Source organism: Crassostrea angulata, chromosome 1 (assembly GCF_025612915.1).
Source record: "Crassostrea angulata isolate pt1a10 chromosome 1, ASM2561291v2, whole genome shotgun sequence".
NCBI lineage: Eukaryota > Metazoa > Mollusca > Bivalvia > Ostreida > Ostreidae > Magallana > Magallana angulata.
The window spans coordinates 7,077,610-7,100,085 of NC_069111.1; the positions used below are offsets into that span (position 1 = coordinate 7,077,610).

A 22,476-nucleotide genomic window follows, 5' to 3' on the forward strand; every position below is an offset into this window, starting at 1 on the left:
TACCGAGGTGTTATTCAACTAAAAAAAAAACCTAAAAAAATATTTTATCTTAAACGACACGCGCCATGTGTCATGTTTTAGGCATGATCGCCTACTTCATGATAATGCTCCATCAGATACAGCTGAGCTTGTGAAGTAATTTTCGAAGTCGGAGAATGTTACTGTCTTGCCGGAGCCACCATACCCTCTAAATCAAGTCCCAATGGAAAACCGCGGAGAATAACTTTGTTCATTTCACTTTTTGAGTTGAATGCTTTTGGGATACTATTACACATTACATTACAACCCTCGTATACCCTTGTAGCATGATCAAAATTACTATGACGACCAAATTCTCTAAAAATATATATGTTAGCTTTAAAGGTCACGATATTCTGACCATATTGATTTATACACGGGAATGAGTTCATAACTTAATTTTAAAATAAGACTGACAATGTTTTTGGATATTTTATGCAAAATATTAGCGCCACGGTCGATCAAAATTTCTCAATCGGGAAAAGGATCATCGACCTATGCGGCTTCCCTCCCGTACTTATGACGTCAATAAGACCCAATTGCCTTATAGAGCTCTGTAGTGAATACAAATGTCCATATCATTTTGCGGTAGATTAGAAGAAAAAATGTATTATTTTATATTAAAACTAATATAAGCATACAGTAATCAACAACGGCAGTATATTTTCTCTCAAGAAATTAAATCGTATGCAGTTTTTTTTATTTGACGGGCGAGTGTGTGCTTATTCAGTTCGGAGACTCAAGATTAAGTGATTTTCGTTATGGACCTACATGCAAATACAAGTTTAATGCATCTATGTATGCTTTGTTTCCACAGGCACTTCTTTCTGAGAAAAAAATTTACCCTATAGTATAAAAATAACACAAGGTATCTAACTCCAAATGAGGTAAACCACCCCCTCCCGTGTGTTGCAGTCGTTTTCGCTTTTATACGAAATGCAATGCAAAAGTGTTTAGTACCATTTTCTTCTACAATAAATTATCTAAACAACCATATATAGCATGCTTACTTTTGTTGTATTCTAATGTGCATAATCTGCGTCAAAACATGATAGACTCCAATTGAACCGTAGGCACTGACATGATAATATCGCAGAGAATAAAAAAATAAAATAACGTGATTTAAAAAACATTTTCAGTGTCTAAAATTTGCAAAAAACTAATGATGTTTAAATAAAATAAAATATTGCAAAATAAACGTTTCGTAAATTAAACGTGAATTGATGATCAGCCACTGCTAGCTGCTTTTTTTAGCTACTGACGAATTCCAAGGTTTCGGTATACCTCGGGAATTTTCATTGCGTTAAAAGAAAGAAGAAGATAATCACCGGATAGTGGATTTTGAAAACATTTCAGGCGGTAGAATTTGAAAACACAGTGAATTTTGCAATGGGGCATAAAGAAGGATTTTGTTCATGGTATGAATTAAAAACAACATTTAACTATGAATTAAATGAATAACTATATAATAGACAGCTTACACATATAAAGAAAAATACAAAAACATTTTTTTCAATATAGTTAACGTTACATAGTTTACAATGGGCTGTGTGTATTTTGCAATTTAAAAATCACAGTCACTCGGTTCTGATTTTACTAAAAAAAAAAAACCTACAGCATACAATGCTTATAATTCTGTATAATACCAAGGATGGTTTTTTTTTTAATCCGAGTGCATGTTTGGCATCCATGTTTTTCCTTCGAGGTTATAAATAACTCGTTCAGTTTTCCTGTGTAATTTTGGAAACAGACTCCTAGCCAATCAGAATCCGAATTACTATTCTCTGCGATATTATCATGTCAGTGCCTACGGTTCAATTGGAGTCTATCATGTTTTGACGCAGATTATGCACATTAGAATACAACAAAAGTAAGCATGCTATGTATGGTTGTTTAGATAATTTATTGTAGAAGAAAATGGTACTAAACACTTTTGCATTGCATTTCGTATAAAAGCGAAAACGGCTGCAACACACGGGAGGGGATGGTTTACCTCATTCGGAGTTAGATACCTTGTGTTATTATTATACTTTAGGGTAAATTTTTTTCTCAGAAACAAGTGCCTGTGTTTGTTTCATTTAGTTTTAACGAAATTGTCACATTCAAGGATAAACCCATCGTTTTTACCCATTTGCACGTTCATTCAAATTCATTTATTTCAATCAAGCAACCGATTTATTCTACCGGTATATTTCTAACCCTTATGCCATATTTCCGCGATCTGATTTTATAAAACGTTAAAACACGTGTACACAAAGTATTGTCTAAAGATATTGCTACATATCTGTATGTCTGAAATTTAAAGGCTAGATAAATTAGAATTTATAAATAGATCTAATTTTCAAATAAAAATTAAGAATATCATAGCGGTATTTTACAGTCGCTTTTAAATAAAAACAATACACAACGCCTCTGGCTCAAACAATTTCATTTGCCTGCTTTATACTTTCTTTGTGACGAAATAAATAACATGTAAAATGCTTTAATTCTCTTTAAGTATTATTTATTATATGTATCAAAGAAGAAAAGTGTGTTTCTGTTTTAAAATTTTTAGGACAATTTATCAATGGTGGAGCATTTTCTTTTGTTAATTTTTTGCTGCAGTACGGGATATTCATCATGATATTGAAAATCTGATAGTTTTATTTATTAACGACCAATTAAAACAAAACCATCTGTACTACGAAATCAGATGATCTCATCTGAAAAGAAACACACGCTCATATATACATGTATGCAAACATAGCTAAAATTAAATCGATAAACTACTGTAAAATTACACTAGTTCTAATGCATCGTTTACATCGGAGAATCTGTGTGACGTCATAAATCCACAAAATCAAGAACGATAAGCGGGGAACAATTTTTTACAGGTGCTGAGTTTTCACGGTTATTTCTCAGTAATGCAAAGGCAGAAAAATCTTACTACCTGTATTTTAACATTCGCTTATACAAAGCTTTGTATTTATGAAAGAAAATCATAGTGTTAAAAATCGTTTCATAAAGCTGCTTGGTCCGATTTTATATGAAATTTTATGCACGCTTTTAAACGATGGTTATGCTTAGTACATGTACCATAATAGACATTGCAGCAGTTTTTTCTAGTCAATTTAGCTTTTCAATGAAGGAAAATACGTACAAAATTTGCTTACAAACAAACGACATAAAAGGGTATTGCGTTATTTCGCCTTATGTTAAATTTCACCCCTGACGACGATGGTTGTATTACGACATGAACATCCGATAATCGCATTAAATAAAGGTCGAAATGATCAGAAAAATTTCAAATAAACAAGTGTACGTTTTGTTTGCTAATATTTCTGAAGTTTGCTTACTTTACAATCGATGCATAGCATGCGGGTTGAATAACCCCAATCATTCGGGGGACGAAACTAAACGGTTCCCTTTTCTAAATATTCCCGTAATGCACTTTGGTTGGTTTTTTCCTTTGCCCAAAAAGAAATTATTTTTATTTACTTTGAATATTTCTAACTTTGAAAGGATTCTGATTCTGCTCGTGTAAATAGGAGAAAGTCCATAACTTTCCAAGATAAGTTGTTAGTATGGGAAAAAATGTGATACTGTAATAACAAAAAAATCGGACCAAGCAGCTTTAATTACAGACAAAAAGATGTACAGTCTGCCTAAGGTTTGCGACGTCGGCTATGCGAATAATCTGTGTACGAATTATAGATGTATTTATTGAAGTTTAAGGTGGTGTGGGATACCTGCATATTGTGACGTACATGTACATGCATTTCGTACATGTATCTAATAAAACAATAAAATCAAGTATAATTATATTTTTTTTCGCAAAATTGTTACTAAACAGCGTAGCGCAATGGGTTAAGAAGAATTCTGTAAGTAATGCGCAATATTATAAAATTGAGATATTCTTAACCGAAACTTTTACTTTTATCTACATCAATATCGACAGGTGCCCGTGCAATCTTAGGTCAATCGCTACTTCTCGGGCCTTTCTCTCGAGCTTCAAAGCTCTGCTGGAAAGGTCCGGGATTGCGATTGAGCTTAATCTATTCATACATCAATGTTTAAATTCACACCTAATCATCTTTCATTAATATTCACTTAACGGGCTACTGAGGCCCGCCAAACACGTCTTAAAAATGAAACCTTTATTAGGCAGGCACTGTTTCGGTTTTCCTCAACTTCAATAATCTGTTGTTGGGGTTCTAAACACTAACTTTCGTTTTAAGAAACAAACGAAAGCAACAAAGGAAAACTGTGGGTAATCCCTTTATTAACATATCATACGTGAAGCTTCTTCAGGTGTTCTACAGCCACTTTTCAACCCTCTTAGGTCAACTATAAAGCAGAAAAGTCTGAGTCTAACGGTAAATAGCAAATCTGAATTAAAGTCAGGATCTAGTAAAGAAAGGTGCATTTAGGTTTATGAAATTTGAGTTATAAATTCTATTAGTGATGCTTCATAACAACAGCTTTGTTTATTAAGGTGTACCTGTGCTTTAAAGTTAGGTAAAAAGAATGAAAAAAATCATGTTTTCAATTGTCATTCTCAATCAGATATGAAAAAAATGAGTAAAAAAAGTCTTTGAGTTTGTCCATGTTTGACTAATGAAATATATTTAGAATGCCTACAATCTCTCCAAAACGACATCAAACAATCTCTTTGCCTCCTCTTTGAAATAATGTCAAATTGAAAAATTGAATATAGGTATCGAGATTACTTTTCCTATGATTTAATAAAGAGTGTAAAGAAACTGTTTTATTTTCTACATAATTTCTATAGGTCGTAAAGTACGGGGGAAAAATTATTGAATCAATTATGACGTCATACTGGTTCTAACACCTAAAAGACCCTTTATAATTATTTACCAGGCCTCAGGATCAGGAAGCAATTTCAAACTCAAGTCAAAATTTCAGTCAGTTATTAAATGTTTGTTTACCATAATATGACGATTGAAATTTGTGAATAACAACATTACATTACGACACTTTCAATAGTATTTTACTTTTCTCAGTATTTCCTATCAAGACACATTAGGACCATTTACAACTTTTGACTTAAGTCTAAGATTGCTTCATGATCCTTGGGCTAGATCTTGGCATTAAGCATTGACTTCTTATTTCTGGATGAGGTCGCCCCTATAGCACATCAATCTATGCAGACAAATCGATCATCACCCTTACATTTTGTAAATTGTAAATCAAACTAAGTTCATAGAAACATTCCCATGCAGTCTTAATAGTCAGAGATTGCGCACAACAGTTCTTAATATTCGCTAAAAACTCCAAAGGTTTGATCACCACCAATAACTAGAAAACTGACCAGTCAGGAAGGGCCCCGTTATGACAATTAATATAGAGAAGTGAAAAAAACTTTGAATTCCATCCTCTTTATATTAACAATGATGAAAAATAAATGCCCGGCAGAAGATGTAAAGAACTGGAATATATAGGATCTCGTGATTTGTAGTTGGATATGATTTTCATCCAACAATTAAAGTGTTTTTTTTCTTGAGCCTTAGTGAGGGGATAAAACACACAAGTTGGATAAAAATCATATTATACTACAAATCATGAGATTCTATTTATCCCATATTTTATACACCGCAATCAATGTTTACACTGTTTATAAAACTCTACATTATTTTTACTTCATTATGCCTAGGCAAATCCCATTGGAAAGTCACAACTGTGGAATATCAAAAAAATATCCAATGAGTCATATCCACGGGATAAAGTGGGTTAACATGGGATGAAATAAAATTTGTTAAAAAAACAAAGAATTGATACCAATGCAATGATACCTAGGCTTTGCCTCTATTCAATAAAACTATCATAAATCATTGTGTACGGTATTTTAACCAAAAAAAATATGAATATTATATTTCAAATCCATATTTCAAAGAATGTACACAATACTACACATCATTCAAAATTGACCTTAACTTCAAAACAAAGTTCATTTGCAGACACAGGCAGTGCAGTTATTAATCTCAATGTGACAGATAAAGATAAAGCTTAGGATTTTCTTCCTGTGGAAGGTTAATTAATCCCAAAGGACAAATATTGCACAGCCTTCCATGTATACAATGGTAACATTCTCAGCAGTTATCTCTCTTTGCCCATTCATTCTCAGCAGTTATCTCTCTTTGCCCATTCTTCTTATGCATAGTTAGGAATCTACCCCACCACCCCAGCTCCAAACCAGAAGACATAGAGAACCAAACTTAGCATCAAAATATGTATTTCTGCCTACTGAACTACCATACCAAATTTGAACTTGATTGGGCAACCATAAAAAAAGTTATTAGAAAAAAACAGGAAATTTGTGGACGGAAGAGTGACAGACGGACGGACGGACAGAAGGACGGACGGACAGAGTGATTACTATAGGGCACCCGCAAATCCTTGCGGGGCCCTAATTAAAGCTGTGTTAATCTGCTAAAACTCTTCTATATAATATTTGTTTTATTTTGTTTAATAATTTTTTTTTCATTCATTTTTCATGCAATAACAAATATTGACAAAACTTCGTATTAATGACTCGATATTTTATCGAGGAACCACTGTTAACAATAGTACATGTATATCAAAGAAACGAACATTTGGTCAGCTGGACGGCCAACTCTAGTATTTTTATTTTTTTAAATCCTGACAAATTAGAGTTCGCAACATAGTAAGTATTTATAAATAACCACTTAATACCGAGTTTCAACGCGTCCAGAAGACATTAATATTTTGACAATTACATGTAAGTCATGATTATCCAACTGTTTCTATGGCTTCCTATCGTATCTTGAAAATAAATTGGGGTTTTTGATTAGCCTGCAGCTCTAACGCCTCATTTCAACTTAATATGAAATTATACTGTTTGAATTATCGATAGTAATTTAACATCTTCAAAATAAAAAAATCATTTTAAAAATTACTTATAATCGTCATTGACGTGTTTAAATGCCCAGAGTATGTTTATTTTATATTAACGCTATAAAGTCGTACTAAGGTAATAAAGTGACCCATTCGTCAACTGTGCCTTGGTCTTCTTTATAGCGAATGACCTTTTTGCACGTATACTAGGTATGAGCAAGTCACATTGATTACTGTATAATCATCATTGTTCGTGGGGGGCAATGTTCGTGGCTTTCGTAGGTAACCCTTGCCCATGAATTTACATCTTTACAAACTTGTATGAAATCATATGTTTTATATTTATTAAAATTATCCCGAGTATGCTACCAACGAAATTTCGTCTCCACGAACTAGAAAAATTTTGGCTACCCACGAACATTGACCCCAACAGATAAAAATGATTCCGCAGTATTCTTTCAATTTAGAATGAACACTGTCCTTGTCAATACTGTGTTTATATATCATTGCTCCATGTTAGAACTTCCGTTACCCAACCTTTCCTGAGCAATTATTGTTTAAGAGACAAAGTGGTTTTTTTTTTTTAATTTTAGGCTACGCACAGTAAACTCTTATGTTTTAGTTCTTATAATGTATAAAGTGATTGAAAAAAAGTTTCACAGTCGTTGTCAGAGCAGAATGATTTATAAACGGTTTTTTTGTTTTTAAAATTTGTTTTCGGTTTACATTCTATGATACGATAGGTGTTCTTTATATTATGCGTTTATTGACAACCAAAGACATACATTTACATGTATTATCTAAAGTCTCGCCTGACACAATTTCAAAAGTCACAAACATTTTGATCTTTGCAAAAAAATATGCACGTCGTGTTAGTTTTTCCAACAGGAATAACAGGAAAAGTGATGTTTGTAAATGTGAAAAAATTTTTAGGAGCTGTTCGGGCATTATCACCATTTAATGTGCATTCTTTGTATAAAGGGACGTATCTGATGCCGGAATGGTAAAGGGACGGGAAAATCTGACACACACCCATTTTTTTCTAAACTTTCCTTCTGCAGTTTTGGCTAAAAATGTCACTTCTTTGAAAAGAACGAACTGCATCTACTTTGCAGTTCTCCTCCCACATTTTATTATTTTCTATAAATTTTTTCTCGGCATGATTTTTTTATACGTGGCACCTGTCTCGAGTTACACAAAATAAATGATTCTTGTCTTCGTAAAAAGCTTGCTTACACTAGGGTATAGCATATGGAGAAATGGTGTGTATTTAACTAATTTGCATAGCGGCCATATTGTTATCACGATGGTGATTTGTAGTACAATAGAATATATAGAAGGAAATGAGAAAAATCACAATTTAAAAAAAAACTAGTATTTCAGAAATCTTTTTTTCTCATTTGGTTTTGTCATTTACAACACTCGGCATCGGAATGTGCTTGTTTTGTTTACATGTACATGAGATGTTGAGATGGTGGTTCCTTTTGATTCTGAAAAATCGAAGCGGGGCGTTGTAGGAATAAAGTGTTTTAGTAATGAAAGACGTTATGAGGGATTTTGGAATTCTTTTTAAAGTGGAAGGAAACTTAAAATATGTTATGCACGAAATCAATTAATGATTGTCTACTATAATTGTAAATCGTATTAATTTTCATTAAAAATCCCGGAACAATGAAAAAATTAAGAAAATCGATCGCTTAATTTAAATTCCCGCCGCTATGGGAGCTGCAATTGAATTTTAATCTATGACGTCACACCATCTTTTCCAGTTTTTTTTATCAACATAGCATCAGTTAGTAAATCATGATATCGCTCTAGGTTCTAAAAAATTTTTTAAACAATAGCGATTTGAGAGCGTTCTTTCACCTTTGACCTTTCATTGATTGAAACCATCGTCAAACGGAGTATGTTCGTTTAAATCTCAAAGCGGAGGATAGTGTCGGTCAGTCAGAGAAATCTCCGCGTAAAAATATAGTTGTGAAATTGTCAATAATCGTAGAAATTGTGTGCCGTCTTTATTTCAACATGGTAATTCAAATTTAAAGAATGTATTTCAAACTACCCGATTACAATTTATAACATTCTTATTTAGTTAGCGAAGAACTTGACTTCGAATAATAATTTACTCTGCTTTTTTTGACTTTGAATGATCTCAGATTACCAACTCTCAACTTTTTAATAAAAATGCACATATTTATGCATACATGTATGTATTGTTTAAATTGACGTTTGAAACTAAACATCAATTTTGTTCAGTCGATTACTTGAGTAACAGGAAGGCAAAAACCAGCGTTTTTTAAAGCACTGTGTACATTGTATATGTGAAGTTGTGAACCAAACCGGAATAGATGGCGTGACGTCAAAATAATCATTTTTTATTACTAAAGAGTTCTACAACATGTCAGCCTCCAATAAATACGATTTTTCTAACTTCAAACGCCCATTAAAGCTTAATTATATAATTTATTTTCAATACAGCATGACCACATGCGATAATTTATAGCACTCTATAAATATAAATAAAACATGATTTTGGCTTTCCGTCCCCTTCAAGATTTTTATTATAATTTTATACGATTTAATTGTTGATATTTAATGTGTCGCTTCATTACTCAACTCAAAACATAATTAAAAAGCTTGCTTCATTTAACAGTATCATCACTAAATTTGTTTAAAATAGAGAAAGTGTTTCATTGTAGTTATAAGAGAGGCCCATATCAAACTAGTCCAGCAATTAGCACTCTCGGTCCTTTGATTCATAAGAAGTAGCGCCATTGCGAAGCCTCCGGGTTTTGGTAACATGATATAATGCATTTAGCGTATAAACTAGCCGCTTAAAAATATGACAGTTTTCCTCAATTTTTCATTAAAAAGTAAATATTTAACCCCAAATGACACAAAAGTTAATTTTATAATCACATTACGATGTAGTACTGTATTAAAGAGTATTAAAGATCGATTCGCTTTGATTTTTACCACCAATATTGATCAGACTATTTCTGTTTTTATCAAGTTTGTCGAAGAAAAGGTTTTTATTCATATTGTCTCTTTTATAATAAATCCAAACGACAGTTATCGTACATCTAATTTCAATTCTTTTTATAATAATATAAGATATTTTCCAATTTTTAGCGGTTTTGTGCAATATGTCGATATTTTATGTAATCAATAGGATATGTTGATAGATCAAATTATACCAAGAGACTTGTTGCTGCAATATCATTGCTCAATCCTTTTAGCTGATTGACTGGACAACAAACCATCAACAAAAGGACAAAGCTTTTTTTAACAGTTTACGCAAACTGTTACGCAAACTGTAGTGCAGATTTTGATGCTGAAACTCTTGAGGATCAACATAAGCTATTATAATAATGTTTGTTACCATTTAAGGCGAATTGCATGGTTAAAAAAAAAACTAAAATCGCGTGAGAAGAATAATTGAGTAGATGGTTTCTGTCCAGAAAGGTGGTAAACATGTGAACATTCACTACCTTAAATCATGGAATGGTTTGATGAAACATAAAATTCAGTTTTAACTTATTTTCAATTTCAGTTCCGAAAGACGATGCTGTCCGATGTGGAAGAAATCAATCAGTCGTTTTACCGATATGCTACCGGGAAATTTGGCACAAGCAGTGGTGAAAATCAAATACATGACATCAGTATGGGTGATGTGCAATATATTGACGGGCTTCCCATGAAAAACCACTTTTATTTTAATGCATATCGTTCGTTAAATTCTGAAATTCTTTTAGATATTAGAATCAAGATCAGTAAAACAAAAATATTCATCAAGACAAAAACATTTCAGACACAACTGCGTATACAGTCCAAGTAAATTTTCGATATTTTGAAGGCCTTAAAATACACATAATTAATAAGTCTCATTAAAAAAATTGTATCTACTTGTATGTCGGTGAAATAGTTTACAAATAACCAAAAATAAACAAAGAGTACACCGTGGAACCTTTTTATGTGGGGCCAATGTTCGCAAGAATCAACAATTCTGAATTCAATTTATATGCTACCTTGTACCATCATAAATGCACGGAGGCCGTAATGCAAGGTTAGTACGACCAGTTTGAGCTTGCATAGTGATACACTACACACTTGAAAACATTACTTTCTACAGTTTCCACTTTATTTTAACTTTTACTTTAATTCCATAAAAAGTAAAGATTTTAATTGTTTAAACACAGAGAAAAATCAATATAAATTTTGGATTCCTCGGCTTTAAAGGCAACAGGTTGCCTAACCGTTCATTAAAATATATTTTAAAAAAAACAATGTCTATCGCTGTAGCTAAGTAAAATATCTAGAAGCAACCAATCATTAATCTTTTAAAAAACGGTTATTTTATTTATCTGTCACTGCATTGTATGTTATTACCGAAGTACTTAAAGATCGGGGTTTTTATCTAATTCATTTGATTATTAATAAAAACTGACACAAGCATCAAAAGAACGCCCGAAAATAATTGTATATCTATATTGATCTGTTAATCCGACATTTCATGTTTGAGTTACCTTTAACGACTGGTCCTCTGTCTATTAATAATTAGTCTACATATCGCTCGCGCATTTTACAGCAGCAGTGTTTGGAATTTAGGGCAGACTATATCATCTTAAGGTAGAACCAGTACTGGCCGAAGACTAGATTTATTTTTTGTTTGTTAAAAATTGCTTGGATACAACTTTACACAAATATCGATTACTGTTTCATAATGCTACGTTGAGTCTGATCGCGTTTATTCTATTTTTAAATATTACACGATTCATACTGGGTTTTCCGTCTATAGCTCAGAAATCGTGTACGAAAAGGCCGAGAATTCATGATAGAAAAAATGACGTAAGGCAAACAAAATGACACTCCCCTTTAGTTAAATCATTTTCTTTTTGAAATAATTATTCACTAAAACTTTTACATTTCTATTATTATTTAAAACAACTTTCTTTATTATTGGTCTCGTCTGTAAACAATACAGGCTCTCTCTTTCTGAGCAAAACTGTGTTTTGAATACAAAATGTCTTGCTGAACACTGGTCATACTTGCGTCATAAATCTCAAATAATTGACCACCTTCGAGTAGTCAGTAATAAATACTACATGTTATCAACAAGTGGTTTGAGAAAGCAATTTAGTAATGATCTGAATATTTAAAAACATTTTTTCTTTGCAAAAGCCAAATTTTGAATTATAGCCACGAATTATTCTTGTATTAATACTAAAACATATCATTATAAAAAGCATTGCACTCTATAAATTGCTTACTTAATGTATCTGTTCGTTTGACCTAAATGCAAAAAAACCCCACATTTTTTTCTACTTTAACGCCGTATAAAAATGTTGTTACAGTAATTAAACACTTCGGCGCCTAGAACCTTATTAATACACGCACAAAATCGCGAGAACCCTCGCTAGCTATATGATTTTTTTTCTTTTGTTTGTAAAGATTGGTTAACAAAGGTAGAACAAATATTCACAAAATACAATATATGAACATATATTAACATGAAAAAGTTCATGGACATGATTTATCGTCCTTATTATTAAAACGTTAGTTTTCCAAAATAGCTCAAATTATCAAAACTTTCATTGTATTCTAACATTTTACCATAGCTATTGTTTGAGGGGTTTTTTAAAAATTTTGTTCAAGATCGTACAGTCAAAAAAATCACAATTTATTGAATTATTCGTGATTTAAAAAAATTGGATTTAACTAAAAAGAAATATCTATTTGAATCAATAGCATGATGTAGCTAGCTTTCAGATTATTATACTTTAATACTCAAGTCCTTTTAATTTGAACATCTCTTATATTTTGACTCTTTTACATGTACATAACACATATACCATTTATCGCGTTTTTACCAAAAAGTAACAGTCACTTTCTCAACTTTGAAAATAAATTTGTTCTCTGTTACCAAGCTATCAGGACCATATAATAACATATAACAACAATAACATTTTTATTTAGATATATCAACTTCTAAATTATGAATAAAAAAAAGCTGATGATTCTTGGCCTTCTTAGTTTGTTATTAACAATTCGTGTTACGAACCATTATAGGTTATTATCTGACTGTTATCATAAAGTAACCATGCATTCTTTTTTCTATTCTTTCTGTGTCAGCCCAGTTGTTACTTGTTTAGAGTGCTGAATATTACTGTTAAAAATAATGTCGTTTGTTTTACATTTTTTATAGGGAAGAATGATCCTGCAAACTTATATTTCTGTGTTTACAACAACAATATATGGAATACAATTTACCCATTGTGTTCCTTGCTTTTGATTGTTTTCCTTTACTTCATTATTTTAAATTTTAATAAAAGATATATTTTTAAAAAAATCATTTTAACATGGATATCGAAGTATTTTGGCGATCAATATACTTAAATAACTACATTATCACTATCCAGTAATAATTTTGATAAAGAAATAAGATAACATACTATACTCACCATCTACATAGGACATCAGACCTGACCATATAATCATTACTACAATATTGAATACTTTCATTCGTCGCCTATCATTGCAGGAAATCATATTTAATGTTGGTCCTTGGTCTTGCTCTTGGCCCACCTTTTGCGGGCGATTGTCGATTTAAATACAAGTTGATGAATACATACAAGTTGCTGTCCTTTAAAAAAGGACTACAATACGTGGACCATTTGCATGTGTTTCCAACGAAAACGTAAAAGCCTTAAGACTATCAGAGATTCCACCGACTCTAGCCCTCTGCTTTTAATCACTAAATTTGTACGTTGTATTACGTATACATATATTTATAGCCCTGACTTTTTATCTCAGAATTTAAAGTGTTCATACTACTAAAAATAATTATGATCTATCTATGAATGAAGTTTGCATGTATAGTATCAGGCATTCGGTGAATTTTAGTATTTGCGCACACATTATGATTCGCACTACTTTGTTAACTATGCAGAGACAGCTTTTTGTAAATCAAAAATTTCATATTTTGATGCATTTTTCTTGAGAATTTAACATTTATACAGGGACATAATTATTCAATCATACTTTAATGCTTAAAAAAATTTAATCGGGAAGTACCCTAGCTTCGCCTTCTGTATTCGGAAAAACAACAAAACATTGCTAATTATGCTATTTGATGCATGTTGTAGTTTCGGCTTATTCGTAATTCTGATAGTTCATATCACATGCCAATCATTTCTTTAAAAGGAATACTTTGTTTCTGTACTGTTTACCGACAACTTTACAACGCCTTTGAACTTATGTGTGCATATGTGTCCCGATCCCGATTCAGATAAACGTGTGTTACCCTGGTTCCCTGAGCTACCCATAACGCACAGGAACCAGGCTAGCTCATGCGCAGGCTGAATTTTCCCCATAGCATCCGGTTTAACCTCGCTTATATATTTTCTGCGTGGACCTCAGGGTCCACGCAATGAAAGCAGGAGTGTTTGTTTTCAAAGTCAACGTATAAGTAACTATGTCTATGTTATCTCTTACTCAGCATATATTTAAATTTTGCATTTCGGATCTTTCAATACCGAAGACATTGAAGTCAATTGATAAAAAAAGGAGTTTCTTTTTTTTCAATTAAAATCATTCACAATCGGTCTAACTTTATATTAGGTATCAACGACACGCCAAATTGAATTCACCACTGAAAGTTATGCTAAGGGGACCATAATGTATCATTTACTTTGACGCAATTGCAAACTTGATCTCTAAAACCTGTAATTAAAAACAATGTCCGACAGCTAAAAGAACGACACTTTTTATTTTGTCTAAATTATCAACTGCAAGGGCAGAATATTGTGTAAGTATGAATAATTGATTCAGATATAACTGCTTATGCCTTGAGGACAGTTTTGCATTCCCACTGGAAATGGCGATCAGCCTGGTATTTTGCAGACGTCCATTCAAATCTGTTTTAAAAGTCTTTTTCGACAGGTATTTTATACATGTATATACTAGTTTTTATATAAAAACGAAAAAACTAACCAACAAGGGCACTGCTAAGCGAAGCATTTCCTCACGACATGACTTATTGTAGGGAGAAATGCATTATTTAGGGAAAAAAACATGTAAATTTATTAGATCAAAATAAATATGACACAAGTATTTCTTGTAGTATCCACTTTGAATTCATAATATCTATATATTTTAATTTTTATCCAAATTCCCAAGCGTTGTGGTGTGTAAATTGGGGGGAGGGGGTACATTTACGTGGTTGTACAGTTTTTCTATTCCTAGCAGTAACTCAATACATATGCTTTAAAGTTTAATATTTAGATTCATTTAGTGACATTCATTTTAATATATTTACATTTATCAAGTATTATTTCCTTAATTTCTTACGGAAACTTATAGTTCTTAATAGCTCTATAGAAACAACCAGAATGAAATCGGATGACTTTAATCTCGTGCCCGCTTGAACTTTTAACTATGGGCAAACATCTAAACCTCCAATACAACACATTGTTTGTTTTTGGTTTTTTTTTTAACTTTTACCAGATTTAAATCCCCCAAAAAATGTCAAGTTGTTGATTTGAACTGCATACTGTGGCGATTTACTTCAAGGCGAACATAAAGTTACCGGAAATGTCTTTCGTCAAGTCGTACATAATATTCCCGTTTTAACCCCGTTGAATATTTTTTTTCATTCATTTTTCATGCTATAACAATTATTGACAAAGCGTCGTATTAATGACACAATATCTCAGCGAGGAATCACTGTTAACAATAGGACATGTATATCAAAAAACGAACATTTGGTCAGCTGGCCGTTCAACTCATATCCTAACAAAACAGAGTTCGCAACATATTTAAACATTCATTAATAACCACTTAATACCGAGTTCAACGCGTCCAAAGCGGGACTTTTGATTAACCTACAGTTCTAACGCATCTCCTCACCTTAGTATGAAAAACCGTTTGAACTATCGATAGTAATTTAACAACATCAAAAGAAATGATTTTTTTAAAAATCAATTTATCATTGGCGTATTTAAATGTGCAGATTATGATTATTTATTTGAACGCTATAAAGTCGTACTAAGGTAATACAGTGACCTATTCATCAACTATGCCTTGGTATTCTTTTTACATGTACACTAGGTTTGGCCACTTTTATGTTCTAAACGAATTCCGAGCTAAAGACGGAAAACCCAATACGAATCATGTGTAATATTTAAAAATAGAATTAATGTCATCAAACTCAACGTTATAAAACAGTAATCGATATTGGAGGTGGAATCCGAACAATTTTTAAACAAACAAATAATAAGTTTAGTCTTACGCTAGTACTGGTTTTTTCTATAGATTAGATAGATCTGTCCTTAATTCCAAACGCTACCGCTGTAAAATGCGCGTGAGAAATATATAGATTAATTAGAGACAGACCACCAGTCTATGAAGGCAACAAATAATAACTTTCCAAAAAGCTTACAACAGCATAAAATAAAATTATTCCATAGGAAGCTGTATCAATAAGACTATCTTATACGTGTTAGAATAATATTTTTTTTGCTGGTGTTTTAAATTCATAAACGGAACGTACAGATTAAAGAAGCAATTTAAATATAATTTTAATTTCTTCTCCAGTGCACATACATCGCTTGCATTTAAATTATTTCATCATGCATCTATCAAATAATTGAAAGCGGAAGATAAAACAGTCACATTTTAAATTGTATTTGTTATATTAAGATGCAAAAGAAACGAAAATTATGTATAAAAAAATACCACCTCGACCTAACAACACACTTTTCAAGATAAATAGAATCGCATATATAGTGATCGAAAAATCGGGGCACGCCCCGCTTCGGCGAATCAATCTTCAAGTAAATGAATATATATTTTGATTGTAACCGATGATTGTTTGTTAATAACGATTTTCTAACATCAATTATTACTTACATTCTACCGTAATACATGGTGAGAATCATTGAATTAAGGGCCGTTTGTTAAATGGTCACCAGCCTTTGTTATATGGTGAAAAGTACATAACGATGGTGGGTAATCAAATTTATCCCTTATAGATAAATACGGTTATTGAGAATAAATTAGTGTAATTTAAATCTTACAAAATATTATGCAATTTTTCCGTAATTTTTTTTCTATACATCATGACTTTGATACTTTATTTATTCCTGATTATAATTTAATAAAAAATTGTTTATTGGTGTTTAAATGTTAAACTGAATTCACGCGTGGCACGTTTTCTCAAACAGTTTTCAAGTAAATATTTTCATATCTAATATTTATAATGAGGAACCTATAACAGACCGGAATAAAAAATTAGGATTAAAATTTTAAAAGATAAGGGATCTAGAGGGGTCCAAGGTTTAAACAGTCCTTTAGCTGTATCTTTATTATTTTTCATCCGATGTTTTAAATCTTTTAAGTTTTTAGTTTTGAGTAAACTATGGTCCGTGGGGCCACTTTTTGACTTCTTATAGGAGTTTTAAGGGCGTGAATATTGCAACTTTTTAAAAGCTGAAAAAATTATTTATCTCGCTTGCTTAATGAACGTAGAACATAATACTCTATATCTAGTCATACCAAGTTTTCTATTCGAGATATAAATACTTACTTTATTATGATTTTTTGGAAATATTCTTTTAGAAATTAAGCTACTTCACTACACTGAGACTTATACTTTTTAAGACACTGAGTCACAATATGGCGATTTAAATGTTTTGTTTAACTGTTTGTATCAATCGATTCAGATGTATATCGTAATAACTCAGTGGTTAAAGTTTCAGGCTTGTGAACCGCAGGTCATGAGTTCGAATCCGCTTGGGGCTTTTGTTATTGTTTACTCAATGAAAATTTTGAAAATAGCTTTTTTTATTTAGAATTACACTTTTCTCGCCTATATGACACTTATACTTCTTATCCATCATGCTATCTATCATAATCGAGTAATTTTCTGCTGATTTGAGAGAATATTTCAAGGTGTAGTGGGGCATCTTAAAAGTATATTAATTTTACTTTTAAAGTTCTGAAGTTATCTTTTTGTGACATTCCATTACTCATAAGTTTATATTTAGGCTACTGATTATAACAAGGCGGTGACGAATTTGTAAATAAAAAAAAATGATATTTTTTTTACATCTTAAAATTCTCAGAATGCACCGATTATGAACTTGACCTTCGCATTAAAAGTTTGAATTTCCTTTTTGCTCTGAAAGTCATATTAAGAGACAAAAGATGTTCACATACAAAGATGCAGACTAAGAAAGATCGAACTTGGATCGTGTTGAAGGTAAGTGTGTGAGGGAGCGACAAAGAGGTTGTCTGAAAAAGACGCGAATGTAATGTTCAGAGACCTGATATTTGGCATATTGATATGGATTAATTCATAAAATCGACCCTAAAATTTGTTGTCCAGAGTGACCGTTGTTTCGTTGAGTTCAATGAACACATTCTAAATTCGGCACTACGATTATCTCTGACAGCGGAAATAAAATGTATAATCAAGTGATCGAGATTATTGAAGATAGAAATAATATACCTGTTTTGTAATGCAGATGAATGTTTATATATTGCTGTTGATCTATTCATAAAAACAATGATTTGTCAAATTCTAGTATGCATCGGGATTAAAACTAAATCAATAATTTATATCCATTCTTTCAAAGTCAAACAATCGCGCTAGGAAAACTCTTATAATTTGTGAAATTAAGAAAACTTCCTGGTACTCAAATTTTAAAGTATTTTTTTTTCAACTTTTTATTTGAATATCCACACAATATTTTTTAATGGATTTCATTCAGAAGATACGGAAGCCCGTTGGTGCCACGTAGGAAAAATATTTTATCTGGCGGCCGCCAGATAATTATTTGGCGGCCGCCACATAATTTTCTGGCGGCCGCCATATAATTATCTGGCGGCCGCCACATAATTATTTGGCGGCCGCCAGATAAAACCTGGCTTCCTGATGCGCGCGCATGTTTTAATGGGAGCTTTTTAGGCAGTTATGGATACAATCTAATTTATTAGTTTTATTAATTATTTCTGAAACTTGACATTAAATATCAATTGCAGAGCTTAGTATTTTGAAAAACTGGTTTAGTTGAATGAATAGAAGACTTTGTTGTTAGAATCTAGAATGAATTTTATATTACTTTGTGCCTTGTATTATACATGTATGTTGTAAAACATGGTATTTTAGAGTTGATTCTGAACTTTTATAACTGAACTTAACACCCGTTCAGGAAATCTTAACATTAAAAAACCTTAACATGAGAGGAATTTTATGTAAACATGTATAAGTAAAGGAACGCACTGCCTTCTTTATGTTTTAATTTTGGTATAAGAATTTCCAACGCAGATTAAAGTCAGCTTTATTGACCACGACAGCTAGTACAGGCAATATTATCACGAGAGCAGATCCATCTATGACTTTATAAGGATAAACTAGGATAAGTGTGTACTAGCATTCGTGGCCATAAAAATGAAACTATTCAACTGACTGTGTTGTTAAACTCTTATTCCAAATCACATGAAAGGCAGTACAATAAAAAGACCGTGATCGGCGACAGTCTCTCTGGGTAAATCAAAGTACTGAGAGTACTGAAAGGCGGGGTCTTGCAAGTTTGAATTTGTAATTGTTCACGTTTTCCTCCATTATGTTCCAAAAATTATGAGTTTGAATTAGTTGTTTCAATCTACATGTAGTATGCTAAAGTTCGGCTTTTTGCAATTGCCTGATACTTTGTCATAATTTTGCTAAATCCCGACCGGGACTGTTCTTCATAATTGTAGAAAATTGACACAACGGTATATTATGTAAAATAAGACCCCAAGAGAAATTAAAAAAAAAAAACTAACCGGGAAAATCAAAACAACTATATTTAGGAATATAAGTTAAATCGTTATATTTATTTATTTTGTGATCAAAAGGAAAATCTATAAGTCGGACGGTATCTGTTATACAATGTTAATGGAAACTCCGAAAACTCTCAAACTGTTGAATTACCGAACAAAGTTAACATTTGTATACCGATAACAAGCACAGGCATCTAACGTTAGAAATATTTCATTTTTACAATAAGATTATTCCAAGTATATGGTGGCATATCTCTGCCCCCTGTGTGCATGTTATTTTTCTCTTAATTATGTTGACATGCAAGATAAATATGGTGACATGCAAGATAGTTATGTCAACATGCAACATGACTATGTTGACATGCAAGAAAACTGCAATCAAATAAGAGTTATAAAAAATCTCAAATATCGCCAACATGTGACATCCAAGATGCTAGATACGCTACCTATTGATGTCAACATGCTACTTATTTATGTTAACATGCAACTTCTTTATGTCGACATGCAACTTATTTATGTCAACATGCAATTTAGTTATGTTGACATGCAAGATAAATATGTTGACATTAACACGCGTTATGACTGCTGTGCATCTCTAAAAACAATTTGTACATAGAAAATAAAAACAAGTCTGAATTTGCCTTCTCGTTCATTGACTCTTTAGTTAATTCAACTGAATTTAGATTTTGAACAATACATTGTAAGCAAAATCTATATAAATTATACATTTTGGGTGACCAATAGATTAATTGATATATAGTAAATTCAGAAAAAAAGTGTACAGTTTTATTTGAAAGTTTTACAAGTGGAGATGTCACGGCGTCCTGACGGCGACCGAGGCGTTCTTACGGAGCCTCCTCCCACGGCGTGTACCTGCGTTTCCACGGAGTTCTACTTGGCGATTATCTGCGCTCTCGCTGAGTCTCCGCCGAGCACTCAGTACCCATAAATCGCTACGATACACGATATAGTACTTATAATATAACACACACGACTGAAACATTTAAATACCCAGAATTATACAGCGTGAGTGGCCGTGTGGAACATACAATGGCTCAACAACTAAAACATCGCAGGCTCGAACCCAGCAGACAACAATTATGTTTTTACATTTAACCTAAAAGAAATTTGTGTAATCTTCAAACAGATATGTAATCCAGCAATTCTTTTATTAAATTATTAAATTTTTTCATGTACACTGCATTACTATTTTATATTTTAATGCTAAATATTTTCTCGATTTCCCATTGTAGTTGCTTTCTCATTGCATGCATGTGCACACAGCATGCTTTTAATGTTAACTAAATTTTAGAAAGTAGTACTGTATTAGACTGTGCATTAAATATATAGCTACATGCTATTCATATTGTAATGTCATAAATAGTGTTGCAATTCTAATAAATGAAAGTTATAATGAAAACAGTATTGTTTGATTGTTCTTTGTTAGTGACAATACTGTTTTCGAATGTGCACTGAATAGAGCAATGTCATATTGTAATGACATGTAGTATTTTAATTCAGCAAAAAAAGATCATGATGTAACACAGTATTGTTTGATTGGTCTGTTCAGAGCTCTGGCTTCTTTGGAGCTGAGATATACTGTATTACCCTTGTTTGTCAGTCTGTCTGTAACAAATTTTTGTAATATTTTCTTGGCAATTTTGAATTTAAACTGCATGACGCTCTTTGTTTAGGTATACCATATGGTGGGATTCAATTTTGTACCAATCATTAATCAACGTCATGTTAAATGACTTCACTATTGAGCATTGGCTCACAGCAATCTTGTTGTGACATGTTATTAAACTTTTAAACCACTCTGTATTTACAACCCCAATACGAAGGAAAAGGGGGTATACTGATTTACCCTTGTGTGTCTGTCCGTCTGTAACAAAAATTTCTGTCGCATTTTTTCTCAGCACTTATTTATTTCAGGTGCTTGAAATTTTAACACACTTTTTGTTTAGGCGTGTCATATCGTGTGATATATTTTTGTACCAATCGGATGTCAACTTCCTGTTAAACGTTGACTTTGCTTATTTTGCATGTTCACGTCACATTCACATCAGAGCGGGGGTATCAGTAGTGAGCATTGGCTCACAGATATCTTGTTTGTGGCATGTTTGTTAACTTTTATACAATAATGTATTAGAATGAGCACTGAATAGCCATTTCATATTGTTATGCTACATATGTATAAAGTGTTTGAATTCTGCTATGGATGTCTTGATGTAATACAGTATTGTTTGAATATTCCTTTCTTTTGAAATTGTGGTGCTATTCAACTTCTTGACAGTACTGTTCATGAATTTTTGAGTATGCATTTCCGGAATATAAGTATTAATGAATTCAATTTCTTATGTTATTGTGTCAAAAATGTTACATTTTAAATTACTTATATATTTTTTTAATTTCATTCTTTTTTTCCCTTTAATTAATTATGTACATGTTTTCCTTAATTTGGACATAAATGGTAACCATGACAACAAAGCATCGTTCCAATTGACATAGCAAATGTTTACAAGTGGTTCATATTAGTACTATAAAATAAAGTCTTTAAACATGATACATTTATTCAAGATATGTACATGTAATTTTATTCACATTCAAACGAAATAGGAATTTTATGTAACCTGTGACCCTATTTATATATATTAATAAGATGATCAATGATTTAGTTTTTTTCTTTCTTTTTTATTATAATAGGGGGAATGGTCAAACACTAACCTTAGTTAGGTACTTTTAAACTTTTTATATTGATTTTAAAGATTTTTCACC

The 22,476-nt window shown here is 32.0% G+C and overlaps 1 protein-coding gene across 2 annotated transcripts in view; it reads right to left on the bottom strand.

The window, feature by feature from the left end:
- The window catches only part of LOC128173431 (muscle M-line assembly protein unc-89-like), a 53,432-nt gene extending 39,196 nt beyond the window's left edge, over nucleotides 1-14,236 (bottom strand). For both annotated transcript variants that reach the window (XM_052839130.1, XM_052839121.1), the window contains exon 1: nucleotides 13,335-14,236. In XM_052839130.1, the coding sequence (XP_052695090.1) occupies nucleotides 13,335-13,422 (88 nt within the window). In that variant the 5' untranslated portion in view covers nucleotides 13,423-14,236. The remainder of the gene's footprint in view (nucleotides 1-13,334) is intronic.
- Nucleotides 14,237-22,476: the final 8,240 nt, after the last annotated feature.